Raw genomic sequence first — 15,710 nt, 5'->3', positions numbered from 1 at the left:
ACTGGGTTTTTTCTGTTATTAAGTTATATGAACTGTTTGTGTATTCTGGAAGTTAAGCCCTTGTCAGTTGTACCATTTGCAAATATTTTCTCCCAGTCTGTAGGTTGTCTTTTTATTTGTCAGCTACTGTTTTAAAATGTAGGTTTCATTCTTGTTCAGGTATGATGAGGCCAGCAGACCAGGAGATGATTGCCATTGAAAGGATAATTTATTATTCACAGTTCTTAAGAAAAGGGGTCTAGTCATGCCATGTAAGGCCACAAAGGAAGCCCCAGGGTTGTCCTTCTTTGTCTGGTACTTGGCTCTGGGGTGATTAGAGCCAGGTAATAGTGACCCATAAAGAGAGTGGTAAGGAGGTAATCTGCAGACTCTTTAAGGTCCAGTTTGCATATGAAAGGCATGTTCACAGACCAGTTGAGGGCTTTACTATCTCTAGGAATTGGCTAACCCTAAGAGGGGCAGTCTCTCCAGAGTCAACAGGTCCCCAGATACCAAAGCATCATAAATACAGAAAATAAAAAAACATGATTAGTATGAGTATGTTTCCTTTTTTTAGACCCAAAAGTTCAAAGTCATCTTTGACTCTGATTTTCTTGTATTCTGTAACTACTCAGTCACTTTTTGTCTCATTGTCTTCAACATGTGTCTCATTCATTCATTCAAGATGCCACACATTGTTGTAGGCACTGAGGAATGGGAAATAGTGAGGCTGTTGATTTAAAAGCACTCAGAGTGGAAGGTAGGAGACAGATATAAACTAATTATTATAGAAGAACTTGACAAATGCTACAATAGAACAAGGACGGGATATTTGTTCCTCACTGTCAGCCTCTGAGCTTTGTCTGTGTTTCTTACTTTCTGTGCCTAGTCATCTCCCTGTTGCCCATACAATACCAGGTTCCTTAATTTTTCATTGTTTTGCTCCCCAAATCAAAATAATTTCCTATGGCCCAAAGTCGCTTCCCTGACTTTCAAGAACCACTGTCTGTCTGCACCCTCTTCCCTCATCCATATTTTCACCACTTCATTTATTCTCTAATTTAACATACAGTTTCCCTCTAACCAACATGTGACCCACACAAATAGTCACAAATATAGAGTGTGGTAAGTGCTGCAAAGAAGTACACAGTATTCCTCCATTATGATTCGTATATTCCACATTTATTCAACAAATAACTTACTGAGCACCTATAATGTGCCAATCTGAGGACAGGACCAGTCTCTTTACTGTCTATACCTAGATCCGTCTTTCCATCTTCATATCGCTACTCATCACAGCCTCCTTTCTGGTATCGTATCCCTTGCCTCCAGCCCTTTACTCCTCCAAACTGACTGTTCTTGGCTTCTCAGCCTTCCCAACTATATAATAATTGCCAAATTATTGACCTCTTACTTTATTCTACTACATATTATATGTATTTCTTAAATTTCCACTCCATCCCAGAGCCTAGTCATATTACCTGGTGCATTCAGCTTTTGATAAATACCAAGTAACTGCATTCAGGCATGAACAGCACATTCTAGGTTCTGTGCTTCCTCTGGGAAGCTCATTTAAATCTCCTTTCTCTGAAATCCTAAAGCACTTCCTATAGAAATTAGCATCAAATCAAGTAATGGCTTTAATTATCCATTATTGATGCCAGTGGGCTCATTGTGATGCTCCTACTGGATTGCAGACTCTTTAAGGTCCAGACTATGCCTCATCACAGTAACCCAAAACTGGACCTTTATGAAGTAAATATGCAAAACCTGCAGGATTTTCTTTTCATTAAAATGACCAGTTTATTTGGTATCATTTTGAAACATTTCTGCAGCACTACACAAATGGAATTCAACAACTTATTAATAATTATACCTGGAAGTTCAGTAGACAGTATGATATAGTAGTTAAGAACAAGGACTTTAGATACAGAGAGACCTCAATTTGAGATCTAGATCTGCCATTCACTTCCCTATGACCTTAGGCAAGTTACTTGGTCTCTTTTAGTCCTAGTTTACTCATCTCCATGGTGGACAATAGTATCTTCTTCACAGGATTGTTGTAAGGAATAAGTAAGATAAGGTATGTAAAATGCTTAGCTTAGTATTGGTATACGGTAAATGAGTCAATAAATTTTAGGTGACACTAAATTTTAGGTGATATTATGGTAGACATACTCTATGTCCCAGAAATCCTGTTTTCAAAGGAGATTGGGATGGGGTTGGGGGAGAGGAGGTTATTGAGGCTGAGAGCAGTTAAGTGACCTTCAAGAGTCACACAGCTAGTTAGTATCAGAGCTAGAACCCAGGCCCAGCTTTTGTGGCTCCAGAACAAAGTCTCTTCGTCTTTACACAGTCCTGAGTCTCAGGAAACATGCTCAGAGAAACTATCTCCATGCCACAATAACTGCTCTGTTTGTAGTTTGAATGAAAATAAATAGGTCAGAATGGTTGTTTTGGAGACTCATGTAAACATTGAGAAAATACACAGATTAGGTTCAGGAACTCAAGCCTGGTGTTGGGTGTGTTTTAGCAAGCAGAGTAACAGCAAGGGGAAACATAACTCTTCCTGATGCAGATCACATATTCTTTTGTTTAGAGCCATCAAGTGGATTAAGGAATAAATCCTGGACATGGAATTTCAAATGAAAAGATGGTTGTCCGCAGAGCTCAGACATTTCTGTCCTTGGAGAGCTCTGTCCCAGTTTCTCATGCAATAACTTCTCAGTCAGGGGGAGATTCTACTGACAGCTCTGGGGCAACTCATTTTTTGCCTGTTTTTTAAAAACTAGGACTCCTTCCTCCTAGTCTCTTTCACTCAACTTCTCCATTAGTAAAACACAGTGAGTAATTCAAGGTCTGACACTGCCCTAGGGTAACAGCCTGGGGTAACAGAAGGGGGAAATGATGTAATCCAGAGGTTAGTACTTATAACACTCAGGTCCCCCACCATTCACCCTGAGTTACCACTTCTTCTTACTCCTCCCTCAAACTTCATTCTTGGGCCCGATACTACCTGCTGCTACCAGTTCAGCCTTGGGAGTTCATTTCCTGCTGCTCTTCTCTTTAAGCTTCTTTGTTTTATAAATTCAAGAGACCAACAGTTGATTAAACAAAGCTAGACTTCTGAAAGAGCTGGGACACTCTTGCTGAGTTAGCATTTTAACATTCTTGGATCCTCTGTATACAAAAAGTAGAAAGAAACAAGACGTTTTAATTTACTTCTTCAGGCTTAAACAAAGACTAGAGAAGCTATAAAATTGACCCATTTCTCTTATTTTTCAGATTGACCACATGGTGCAGGGCCATGCTGCCTTCCCAGAACTACAAGCCAAGGCCACAGCCAGGTAACAGCTCTCTTTGTTTCCTACAACTTTCCATTTCTAGCTTCACTGAGGGCACTCACTTTAGGCAGCTTAACAGCTTAATTTTCAGATCTGTGAGCAAAGAAAATGCCTGGCAATACTTGGTTATGAGACAGTCATCTGGACGATCCAGCACATACCTGCGTTAATTTTCAAAACAACCTAAGAGAACTCACAAAGAACCTAGAGATTCCCCAGGAATATGTCAGCGACCATGGTTGAAAAACTGATGTAGGAGGAGCATGGATTTTGGAGTCAAAACTTCTTGAATTCAAATCCAGTTTTTCTCCTTATTAACTGTGTGACCTTGGGCAAGTTATTCAACCTCTTTAAGCCTGTCTTTCCATCTGTGAAAGAGGATAATAACTGATAGGAGTGATTTCCAGGATATATTGTTAAGTGAAGAGAGTATAGTATAAAGGAATACTTACAGTATAATCCCATTCATATAAAAAGAAAGTGATATAAGAAAATATATGTGTATCTGCTCATTTATGCAAAAGAAGTACAGGAAAGTTAAATCAGAAAATAATGAGATTGATTACCTATAGGGTGAGGAAATGAATGGAAATAATGGGGAAATGAGAACAGAGTAGTAGGAGAGAGCAAGACTTCTCTGAGTACACCTTTTTGTGTAACTCTGACTCTTAGAATCATGGTGATGCTTCATATCTCTCTAAAAATAAATGGAAGATAAGTAGGTAGATAGGTAGGTATATAGATAGATGTGTGTTGTGGGCGTGAAATACAAACAGTAAAAATTGAACCTGTTGTATTAATAATAAGTAACATAATCACACTGAAGGGGATTTGCGAAAGAAAAGAACTAACCTGAGTAACGTTAGTAAAGTAAAGACAATTTTGAGATTCTACTATATGGCTAAAGTTAAAAATAACTACATAAGTACTATACTCTTAATTACTAAATTTATTTTTGATACTATTGGTTAGCTATTCTGAAAATCCTTTATGTGTATACTATAGCTGAGCAAATGAATAAATGTATTGTGGATAATGAGACGCAGGTTTCCCATAAGTAGGAAAAGGAGAAGGTTAGAATGAGCCCTATGGTAATGAATGGAAATCAGAGGTATCAGTATCAACTTATGGTTTTTAGCATATATGTCTATATTGCTGGATATAAGTAGAAATATATATATATATATATATATATATGCATCTATGCATGAGTGTGATTGTTTTATTTATATATTTATCTATCTATGTGTATATATATATGTGTGTGTGTATATATATGTATATATGTGTGTGTGTGTGTGTGTATATATATATATATATATATATATATATATATATATTCAGGCTCTTTCTGCTGAGATGGCTTAGAAGTAATGACACCCTAGTAGCAATGTGGACACCTAGCACCCAGGTCTTGGTTTCTAAATACCATTCTCCTTGCTCTTCAATCAAAGTAATCAGAACTTCTTGGGAAAATGGTCAACTCCAAGACTAGGGCAAGGAAAATACATGAATATTTTGTGGTGCCAGACCAGAATGTAAGGAAGTACTTAAAAATGAATTGTTGAAGTATAGGAGCTAGCTTTAACAATGTCTCAATTTTGATCAACAGAATAAATAATGAGAGTATAGAATAACTCCATGGCACCATACTGATAAAAGTGAAAAATTGAAGAAATAAATAAATGGGGAAGAAAGCACAGATCTTTTCTGTCCACTGTAAGAACAATTCACTTTAAATTTATAAATGTAGAAGAAAAATGGAAATAAAAAAAACCATTATTGGGCAAACACCACAGTAATAATTATTGCACATAAGAATCACCAATGGTTGCTAAAATGAGTGAGTGAGAGTATGATGTAAAGCAGGGTATTTGCATCATCCCATGGCATCTCACTACAAGATACTTACTAGTATAGAAGGAAAAATAGTTAACTTCATAGTGGAGAAATCTGGCAGACAATACCTTGCCCAAGTGATCAAAATTAACAGTACTGGCAATAAAGTACATCAACACGATGTACCTCCTTTTATGACGTGCTGAGCAGAACACAACATCATTTTTGTAATGTTCTTACCAAAATGCATAACCTCAGTGTAAACATGAGAAAACATCATGCAGACCCAAATTGGGGGACATTCTACAGAATTATTAGCCAACATGCTTCAAAGCTTATGAAACAAAGAATTACTGAAGAACTGTCCCAGATTTGAGGAGACTAAAGAGCTACTACAACTAGAAACAATGTATGATCGTGGGTTAGATCCTGGACCAGAAAAAGAACATTAGTGGGGAAAATTGTCAAAATTAAAATAAATATGTAGATTAGTAATAATATTATATTCAAGTTAATTTCTTAGATGATGAGTATCAGGGAAGTCTGTGTACTGTTTTTACTTTTCTGTAAATCTAAAATTACTTTGAACTAAAAAGTTTGAAAAATAATGAACAAATGAATTTCATGATAATAATGCTCAGATGCTGGGCTTTTAACAAAAGTAAGGTATTTTATAATATTATCAGAGAAACTCCATTCATGTAGGTAGTATTTGGCGAAAAGGAAATAGTCATAGGTAGAGGCTGGTATCATAGATTCTGGAGCCAAATTACCTGTCTCAGCTTCATCCCTTAGTAGCTTGTTACCCTGGGCAATTTATTTAACCTCATTGTACCTTAGTACTTCACAGTAAAGAAAAATAATAATAGTAAACACCTCATAAGGTTGTTGAGAAAATTAAATGGATTTGAATAGTGTCTGGGACATAGTGACAATTGTCCAGCTATAGTAGGTATTCAGTAAATAATAGTGGTAGTGGCAGTGGAAGAGCACATGCTTAGCATGCATGAGGTCCTGGGTTCAATCTCCAGTACTTCCATTAAAAAAAAAATGGTAGTGGTAATGATGAAAGTTGTTGTAGTTACTTGTATTAGACCATTCCACTAGGAACTAACATTCTCATGGAGACCCATCATGAGAGCACAGAGCAAAATGAAATGCATACTGTACTAGAATATAAACAGTGTGTCATCAGGGTGTAGAGAAGGAGGATTGATCCCGACAAGGATTTTGAGAAATGCTTCATAAGCTTTTCCTTCTAGGAGTCTCAAGTTACAATGCCATTGCTGTCCAGAGGGATCACACCACATATCCAACCAACAAGCACTTAGTTGGCTTAGAGACCACATAACCTAGAGGAGGGATTCCTAACTTCACATCATCTGAGAACCCCTTCATTGTGTACAGAGTTTTGTTAATTATATTCTTATGCATATATTTCTGGGAAGAGGGGCCATAGCTTTTATCAGAGTCTTGAAGGGATCCAGCATTTAAAAACCACTGACTCAAAAAAGAGCACAGATTTAAGAGTCCAGAGATCTAGATTCATATCCCATCTCCAGCATGCATCGTTGTGTGATCCTCAGTTTCCTTATCAGAATATGCAATGGTAGTAGATACGAGGGAACCAGCCCTGGGTTACCTCTGAAAATTTATTTTCAGTTCATTGAGGTGGTGTATTTGGAAAGGCTTTGTAAACTGTACTGTGACAATGACAGCAACCCCTACTACTTACTTCTACTGCTGTTACTAATGATTATAAAAGAGGAGGAGGCTTTGGGGGTGATTGCTCTAGGGTTAAGCTGCAGATGTCAGTCATGTGTAACCTGCCTACCTTCTTATGGAGTAGTGAGAACAGTAGACTGGGAAGTAGAGCTCTTGGGTTCTTGTTCCAATTCTGCCATAAATTTCTCAGTGACTCAGTTTCCTTACCCATAAAATTACAATAATACTGCCCTGCTTAACTCATTTTCCAGGTGTAATGAGGATGGAAGTAGATCATGGGAATGCTAGTCTCTGAAGATTCTAAAGCTCAACGCAGACCTAAAGGATATTTTAGACTTTGCAATGAAATACTCAAAAGTTTCCAGAACTTCCTTCTATGTCTGAGCCTCATGTGAGTGGTTTTTAATTGAGAATAGGAAAAAAGGAAGGATTTATGGATTAGCATGCAAACTCAGAGAAACAGCAGCATAGGGTGGTCCAGAAGCAGCAATTTATAGACTTCAGTCCTAGAATCAGACGGGATTTAAATTCCACCTCTCTTCACGTGCCAGCTGACTTCATCCCCTTTCCAACCACCTCCCTCTCTATAGAGCTAAGTTTCTCCAAAGCATTGCCAGTACTCTTGGTCAGTGTTCTCACTTTATTCTCCTCCCGCGCCCACTCCAGTTTGAATTCTGTCACCATCGGCTCCTGAAACAGTTATTTGTTAAGGTCCTCAGTTACCACCGAGTATCTTCCGGTCCCCTTCCTCAAGCTCTCAGCTGTGTATGGCACCAATGATCACAACTTCTCCTTCTAACACTCTCTTCCCTTGGCTTTCCAGAGTGTCACCCTCACCCAGTTTTCTTCCTGTATCTCTTGACTCCTTCTTAATCTCCTTTTCAAGCTCATGGTCTTTTTCCTGATCACTGACATCAAAGTTCATCACAGCTACGTCCTTGGACCTCGTCTCTAGCTTTGCTGGCTTTTCCAGTGTGATCCCATATACATTTGTGGCTTCATTTCTTTGTATATCTTGACAACTCTCGAATTTTGTCTCCAGCTTATATATTTAGTAGGCACTTGATGTTGGATCTCTTCCCTTCCACTTTCCTTCAGTTTATTGCCTTACAGAGGAAAATGTATCTCTATCTTATCAGTTCTATGCTAGACTGTCCTAAGACTCTAGTACTCACCATGCTTCAGGTCTTAGAAAGAAGTAGGTATAGTTGTTATTAAGTGAAGTTGTCTGTTTGGAAGGGACAACAGATTCCTTGGCATCAAAAAGTATGTGTCTCTTTTGGTGCGACTTTGGGCTCTGAAAACAGCAGTGCAGGTCACCCCTATCTCAGAGCTTAGCATCAGCAAATCATATTTGAAACTGTAAAACAGGTATTGATAAACAGATTTATCATGTTATACTCTTGATTTACCATAATTCTTATAGGCTTCATCCTGAAGAGAAAGTTGTCGTGAGCTTATGAATCAAGTAACAATAACTAGATGTACCCATGTACGTAAATGACAACCAGAGGCTCGACATGGGGCCAGATAGTCAGAGATTTTACTCCATAGCAAGAGATCGCTCTCCATTGATCATAACTTCGGCTCTTTTCCTCTAAACTGCTCATTGCTGTCTTCCTTCTCTTAAAACACCTTTACCAATTTTTCAGAGTGAGGTGGTGATGGCAGGGTTTGGTGAAAGATGTTGGCATAATCCACAAGTGCTGGATTCAAGGTGGCAGCAGAGCCAAGGTTAAAATCCAGGTCCTCTGACTTTCTGATGTGTGTCCTAGGAGCACTTAAGGTACAATGGTGAAGAAAGCAAAAAAAAAAAAACAAAACCCTGTTTTCATAGAAATTATACACATGTACATGTATTTGTGTGTGTGTGTATTTGTGTGTGCGTGTGTGTGTGTATGTGTGTGTGGAGAGAGAGGTTGAGAGAGAGAGAGCACATACTCCAGTAATTGATAAGCATTCTAAAGAAACATAGAGATGGGTAAGGGGACATAGAACAAGCAGTGTTAGGGTGATGGATGAGAGCTATTTCAGGTGAGGAAGCCATCCTTGATCAGGTGACACTCAAGCAGGACTCAATAAAGTGCAAATAAGCCATCATTTTATGGGAAGATCCTATTAGACCAAAAGAACAGTAAGTCCTAAGGCCCAGAGGCAGCAGCCAGCTTGGCAAGCTTAGGGGACGTCGTAAAAGCCAGTGTGGCTGGACCAAAGTTGGAGGGAGTGGGAAACAGATGAGAGCTGAAATTTAGCCAAGGGCCAAACCAAGTGGATCATCGTAGGAAGCTGTTAAGACCACTGGACTTTATTCAAGAATTTAGTTTTTGAGCAGGGGAGAGACATGATCAGATATACCTTTTAAAAGGAGTACTTTGGCTGTAGAGAATAAACCAGACCATTGGTGGAGAGGGAGGGGCAGAGGGGAAGATACAGCCCCTGAAGTCAGCAGACTCATAATCTACTGGAAGAGGAAGATGGTAGACAGAGAAGCCCAGCCTATTCTGCATTACTTTTTTAGCGACCACTGCAAGCAGTGGTCATTTCTCACTGTGATTCTATTGGTTTCCAGTCTCTCAGAGGTGCAAGCAGGAAGTCCTGCTAATTCACGTCCTCTCTCTCAATCTGTCTTTCTTTTCTCCAACTTTCCCTGATTTTTTTGGTCATTCCTTTGAGGACAATCAATTTTTCTAGATCTGATTTATTCCTCAAACCTCTTTTGCTTCTGTGATTCCCTTTATCCCACTGAGGATTACTTTTTTTAAAATGTTCTGATCCCCCATATGCCAAATCTCAGGGTACCTTTAAAGCTTCCTAGTTTAGAATATATGTCAATCCCCCCCAGTGCAAGGGAAGGAGAAGGAAAGGCCAAGAACATTTATTAAGAATTTTCAGTGTGCTTGGCACTGTGCTTAGTGATAGTTTTATATATATTATCTCACTTAATTCTAGATGAGGAAATGAGTATTACAAGGATGCCTCTTCTAAACATTGTTCTCACTGTCCATCCTAGTCTTTTGCTTTCAGATTGCTCCCTTGGCCTTTATGGCTTCTTCAGCTTTGGTCCCTCAGTCCGACAACTGGACTATCAGTCTATCAACAAGTATTTACTTAGGCTCCCCTGAGCTAGGATAGTCATAGAACCAGGGAGACAATATTAACATCTTTCATCCCCTAGGGTGTGCCAGGATAATCAGTAAATTCTTGATGGCTCTTGGATGAGAAATGTTTTTTTTTTAAATAGACATAAGCTGGATATTACAATGCCTTTCTTTGGCTTCTGTTCCACATGCAAGGATAAGAAAGTGCCCAGGGCATCGGGGTTCTCTCAAGAAGATTGAGGACTGTGCTGCCTTAGGAAATCAATTCTTCATTTTCTGCTTTTCAGAATAGCCCAGAATAGTGCCTGGCACATGGCTGTAAGGCGGGGCAGGGTGTCACAAGATGCTTGTTTCTTTTCTCTGCCCGCTTTCATGGAAGTCACCAGCATAGCTGGAAGGTTGTATCCGTGTGACAACAGAGGTCCTCTCTTTGGCAGCCCTGTGCTACAATGAGATGGAGAGGTAAAAACAACCTCTAATATTCTATGGAAGATCTAATAGTCATTCATTCTATACATCAGTACCTGGTTGAGCACCTGGTAATGGCTTTTTCCTGGAAGGAGTTCAGACTCCAGAGATGGATACAGATAAAATTAAAAGGCAGGGAGAGAGAGGGTATAGCTCAGTGGTAGAGTGCATGCTTAGCATGCACGAGGTCCTGGGTTCAGTCCTCAGCACCTCCATAAATAAACAAACAAACAAATAAAATCTAATTACCTCCCTCCTCCCCCCAAAATTAAGAGGTAATTATCATACAGTGGGGGAGATGCCATTCATTCTTTGAATACATACTCCTGAATGGTGCTGTGTGCCACATTCTCTGCTAAGTTCTAAATATCTATTGGTGTTGATCTGCCTTCATGAAGTTTAAAGTCCAGAGCAGGCCATAGGCAGTTGACAAGTAAATGAACCCATAAATAAGTCTATGGTGAGCAAACCACATAGGCAAGAAACTAACAGAGTGCAGTGATAGAATATCAGGGAAACCCCATTTAGAAGAGGTGGCGAGGGAAGCCCCGGCTGTTGGAGGCACGGTTAAGACTGAAGGATAAAAGTGAGCTGTGTGAAGAGCAGAAGGGAAGATAGTCCAGGCTCAAGGACTGACGTACGTGAAAGCCTTGAAGAGAAGGCCGAGGGATTATTGATATTAGGCCATAGACCGGGGTGGGCAAGGGAAGTTTGGAGGCTCAGGCAGAGTCTGCATAATCTAGGCCCTTAGAAGCCAGGGTAAGAAACTGATTTTGCTCAAAGGACTGTGGGTAGCCATTGCAGAATTCTAAACAGGGAAATAATGTAATTAGTGTTACTATAGAAAACCTCTAAAGCTAGACAGAAAGCATGAGTTTTACTGTCAAACCCCTAACATAGGTGATGAGGACAGGTGGCATTTCGCTCCTGGGTGTGCTTGAGGATGTCAGGATCACTCCCTCTTCCGTCTTGTAAGGCTGGGATTGGAGACATAAAGAGGGTGCTGAGACACTGTGTTCAGTGCAGGTTGCTGTGTGAGCGTAGGCAGGGAAAGAAGCATGGGTCTAAGGATGGCCTCCAAAAGGTGGCATCAAAGATGGGTCTAGAACGATGGCAGTTAAAGAAAGAAAGGAAGAGAATTCTAGGCAAGAGGTGGGAGAACAGGCAAGCATTCAGAGGTTGAGACCTGCATATTTTGAAAAATTAGAAGTAGTTTAGTGTGGTTAGACCATGATGTGTGTAGGGGTGAGGATGGAGGAGGAATGAAGACTTGTCTGTAAAATGGTACAATGTAGGGAGAGCTAGATATTGAAGAACGTCTTATGCCAAACAAGGAGGTTTATGCTTTACCTTAAAGACAATGGGGAAGAGCCACTGAAGGTTTTAGGTAGGTATGGAGTCATAATAAGAGTTGCATTGTAGAAGAATCACTCAGGCAGGAATGCAGAAGACCTAGTTGGCGGGGACAAGATTTCAAGAGGGGAGATAAATTAGGAGGCTGAAGCTCTAATCCAGGCATTTGAAGGTGGCCTGCATGAGGCAGTAGCAGTTGAGTGGGAGAAGAGCAGGCTGGTTAGAGAAATATTTGGAATAATAAATCGGCAGGTCCTAGTGAAAAATTGAATTTAGGAGTTGAGAGAGAAAGAAGAATCGAAAATGATACCCTCTCTGACTCTGCCCCCAAAATGATTGCTTGAGCAACCACTTACATGAGATTGGCTTTGGTCAAACCAAGGAGCACATAAGGAAGAGTGAGTATATCAGAAAAGGTGACATGTCATCTTAGACATTTTAATTGAGAGGTCCCTTTTGGTATCTAGGTGGAAACATCTGATGAGTGCTTGGATCTTTGACATGGAACTCATGAGGAAGAATGAGCAGGACATAAGGGCACATATTTGGAAGTCTTCAGCACTAGATAGTTAACTGGAGCCGTGAAAGAAGGATGGAATCACCCAAGGGTCTAGAAAGAATGAGACGAGGACCAAGGACAGGTATCTGGGATACTCATATATTTAAGGGACAAGCAGAGGAAGAGAACCAGCTGGTTAGGAGGTAGGACTACCAAGACTATTGTGTCCTGGAAACAAGGGGATGAGAGCAAACGAGTAAGAAGTGGTCACATGGCACAAAGTGCGGGAAGACAATTCGAATAAAATAAAGGCAAATAATGGTCCTCTGGAGTTCGCAACAAAGAGAGGATTGCTCCGCATGGTGGGGCCAGTCTCAGTAGATTGGGGCGGGCACGATGCATATTGCAGTGGGTCAGGAACGAGGAACTGGAGATAGTGTGGAAACTTCTTTTTCAAGACTCTCTGTTACTCCTAGAAAGGGCACAATTTCTTCTGTTAGACCATGTGTTCTGATTTTTGCTTTGAAAGTATGGTCACCATACTTTTGGGCAGCCTATGAATCCAAATAACTAAATGATTTATGGAGAAGGAATGGAAAAGAGAGATTCCAAGGGTGCTGTCTGCCTTGAAGATGGCAAGCAATAGAATCTGAAAAAAGCAGTAGAGATAGTAAGCAATTGAGTCTGAAAAAAAAATCTCTGGCTCTTGGGTTTTTTTAAAGCTAGAAATGAATTTCCTGTGATGGAAAACAAGAGGGAACTATTTCTCCATCACCTATCATTTTATAGTACTCAGGACTCCAGATTTCATCTTCATAGCAGGTAAAAGTATTAGCCCCAATTGCAAAAAAGTTAACGAGGCTTGGAGAGGTTTAGTGCCTGTGGTCACCCACCTGGTACACAGTGGAGTCGCTTTGTGTTTGTTGAAACTAGGTTTTCTTCTTCATACGCAGCAGGACTAGGGCAGCAAGAATGTCTCTGAGAGAGGACGTATGAGTCTGGAGTTCATGAGAAAGAGGGAGACCAATCCACTTGGAACAGTTAATATATGATTCCCGAGCTGGAAGAGGGCAGACCGCCATTTGGGAAAGAATTGATAAAACATACAAAATGAAACAAAGTCAGAACCAGAAAGGCACCATGCAAGGTTAAAATTATGTGAATAATGATGTGCATTTGTTATTTTAATGTTTTCCAAGTGCATTTCATTTTGAATGATATACTCAGATAGCACACATGGTGAGGGATAATTGAAAAAACGTGCCGGAGAATGGCCACATTCAAAGAATAAACATACAGCTGCGAGGAGGTGAGGAGTCAAAGGGGTAAGCATATGCCCCGTCCCCCAGGGATCTCATTAGTGCATGAGTGACCATATATGTAGAGGCTAAATGAATCTCACTGTTTGCAAAGACCCACAGTAAATGAGACAATGATGAATCAATAGTAATTAGGCCAATAGGGTCTTATTGACCCAGATGTCTGAAACCAAATGCCTTGCTCTGAGATTCCTTGCAAGACAAAAGATTTATAGACATGCAATTCTAAAAAAAAAAAAAAATCCCTTTACTCCAAGTGCATTGACGCTATTCTGAAGTGGAATGTTGCTAGAATTAGTGTAGTCTCTTGACTTCTGGCTGGAAAGGATGTTTTTGTGGCTGCTGTTGTCCATGTGATCCCACTGGACCAGGAGCAGAGAGAGCCGGCAGGTAGAAAACTGGGGTGTTACCATATTCTTCCCAGATATGTGGTTCTGGCCCTACCTTCCATAGAGGCCTTAGAGGATCCTTTCCTAACATAGAATTTCCTATCATAGGATTATTCTAAAACAGTTTGAATATGGAGCTTTGACAAATGAGGCCTGATTGAGGATACAGAAAGCACATGGCTTCAGAATTACACAGAGAGGGTTTAAACTGGGACTCGGTTACATGTCTTCACTCCTTGAGCATCCCCTCTGTAAAGGGGAATTAGCGGTACCTGGCTCACCAGGCTGTGGTTGAAGGCTAGGTGTGCCCACAAGGAGCATCAGTTGGTGTTCCTCTGGTTGGTGAGCCTTTCCCCAGCAAGATCTTCATCTTCTAACAAGATCTAAGGCAGGAGATTTTTCCAGATGGGAATGAGGTGTCATGGCAAGAACCTAAGTGGGTGCCTGGTAGGTAGGACTGCCCTTACCTCCAGCCAGCACACATCTCGCGCGCGCGCACACACACACACACACTCACACTCACACAACTCTCACACACAACCATGCACTTACATAGAGCAGTTTAGCTTTTCGCTATTTTCTATAGTGGAATTCCACATAAAATTTTTATTTAATAAGAATTTGAAAACGACTACCCTACTTGTTTGTTTCCTTCTTTATGCTTAGTTTAGAAAACTTTCAAGAATTTTGTGGGATCCAGAAGGACACTCACAGTATCACAAAACTAGAACTAGAAATATCTGAGCTCTACTCCTAAAACATTTTTAAGGGTAAATAATAAATATTACCTTAGGTATCTTAGATATTAACCTCTCTTGGACATTAATCTCCTATACATTTTTCTGCCGTTATTCAAGCCACGTTTTAAACCTTTAAGGCTATAGTTTTCCAAGTACACCAGTGGGAAGTGGCATAGGTTGCCAGCCCACTTTGTTCTAGAATTGTCAGTTCAAGAGAAGGAAGTACTTTTAAAGAGAAGAAGGGTCACCAACTTTAACCTTTGTGTCTTGCAGTTAAATTTTACCCAGCGAGGTAGGTATTTTATGCCCACTCTATGTGTGGGAAAACTGAAGTTCACAGAGGTTAAGTCACTGGCCCATGTAACCCAGCTAGAACCAGGTAGAACCAGGATCTGAACCCAAGGTTGCCTTGACTCCCAAGCCCATCATCTGTCTTCCTCTCAGCTGAAGAGGCTAAGAGAGGTTACCTGAATACCTCAATCTACATGTGAAGAGACTAAGGCTTAAAAAGAGAAAGAACTAATGCAGTGTCATTTGGTGGGTCTGGGTGGGAAATGAAGTTTCCTAACTCCTGATCCTAACTGCGTTCACTGCATCGTGTCACTGCCCTTTGCAAACTCCTATCCTGAGTCTGGGAACTTACATGTGTCTCCATTTGTCCTATCATTATTATTACAATTAGGAATACTGATTTTTAAAAATCTTTTACTTATGTACTGTATTGTGCAGTTTGCAAAATACTGTATCTTCACCTACGTAGTCTCCTTTGATCTTCACAATAACCCTGTGAGGAAAGTTAGGCAGGGATTATGATGGCTGTTTTTACAGATGCAAAGAGAGTGGTTCAGAAAGGTTGAATAGCTTTCTCGTGGTTCACACCGACTGTGGAGTAAAGCCTCTCTTGGATCTGGTCTTCTGATTCCAAACCTTTTCACTTTCCGCCAGGCAGGCCACCTA

The 15,710-nt window shown here is 40.2% G+C and overlaps 1 protein-coding gene and 1 long non-coding RNA gene across 8 annotated transcripts in view; one reads left to right on the top strand and one right to left on the bottom strand.

Annotated features, from left to right (window-relative positions):
* Positions 1–15,710, top strand: part of FGGY (FGGY carbohydrate kinase domain containing) — a 389,035-nt gene that overhangs the window by 269,366 nt on the left and 103,959 nt on the right. For all 7 annotated transcript variants that reach the window (XM_064493531.1, XM_031465233.2, XM_064493532.1 and 4 more), the window contains one exon: positions 3,265–3,326. In XM_064493531.1, coding sequence (XP_064349601.1) covers positions 3,265–3,326 — 62 coding nt within the window. The remainder of the gene's footprint in view (positions 1–3,264; positions 3,327–15,710) is intronic.
* Positions 13,283–15,710, bottom strand: part of LOC135322871 (uncharacterized) — a 36,099-nt gene continuing 33,671 nt past the window's right edge. The window contains exon 3 of the long non-coding RNA XR_010383815.1: positions 13,283–13,365. This is a non-coding gene — a long non-coding RNA (uncharacterized LOC135322871). The remainder of the gene's footprint in view (positions 13,366–15,710) is intronic.

The sequence above is a fragment of the Camelus dromedarius genome, chromosome 14 (genome assembly GCF_036321535.1).
Source record: "Camelus dromedarius isolate mCamDro1 chromosome 14, mCamDro1.pat, whole genome shotgun sequence".
Lineage (NCBI taxonomy): Eukaryota > Metazoa > Chordata > Mammalia > Artiodactyla > Camelidae > Camelus > Camelus dromedarius.
Note: the sequence above shows the minus strand (reverse complement) of the source record. Positions and strands in the feature narration are given on the sequence as shown.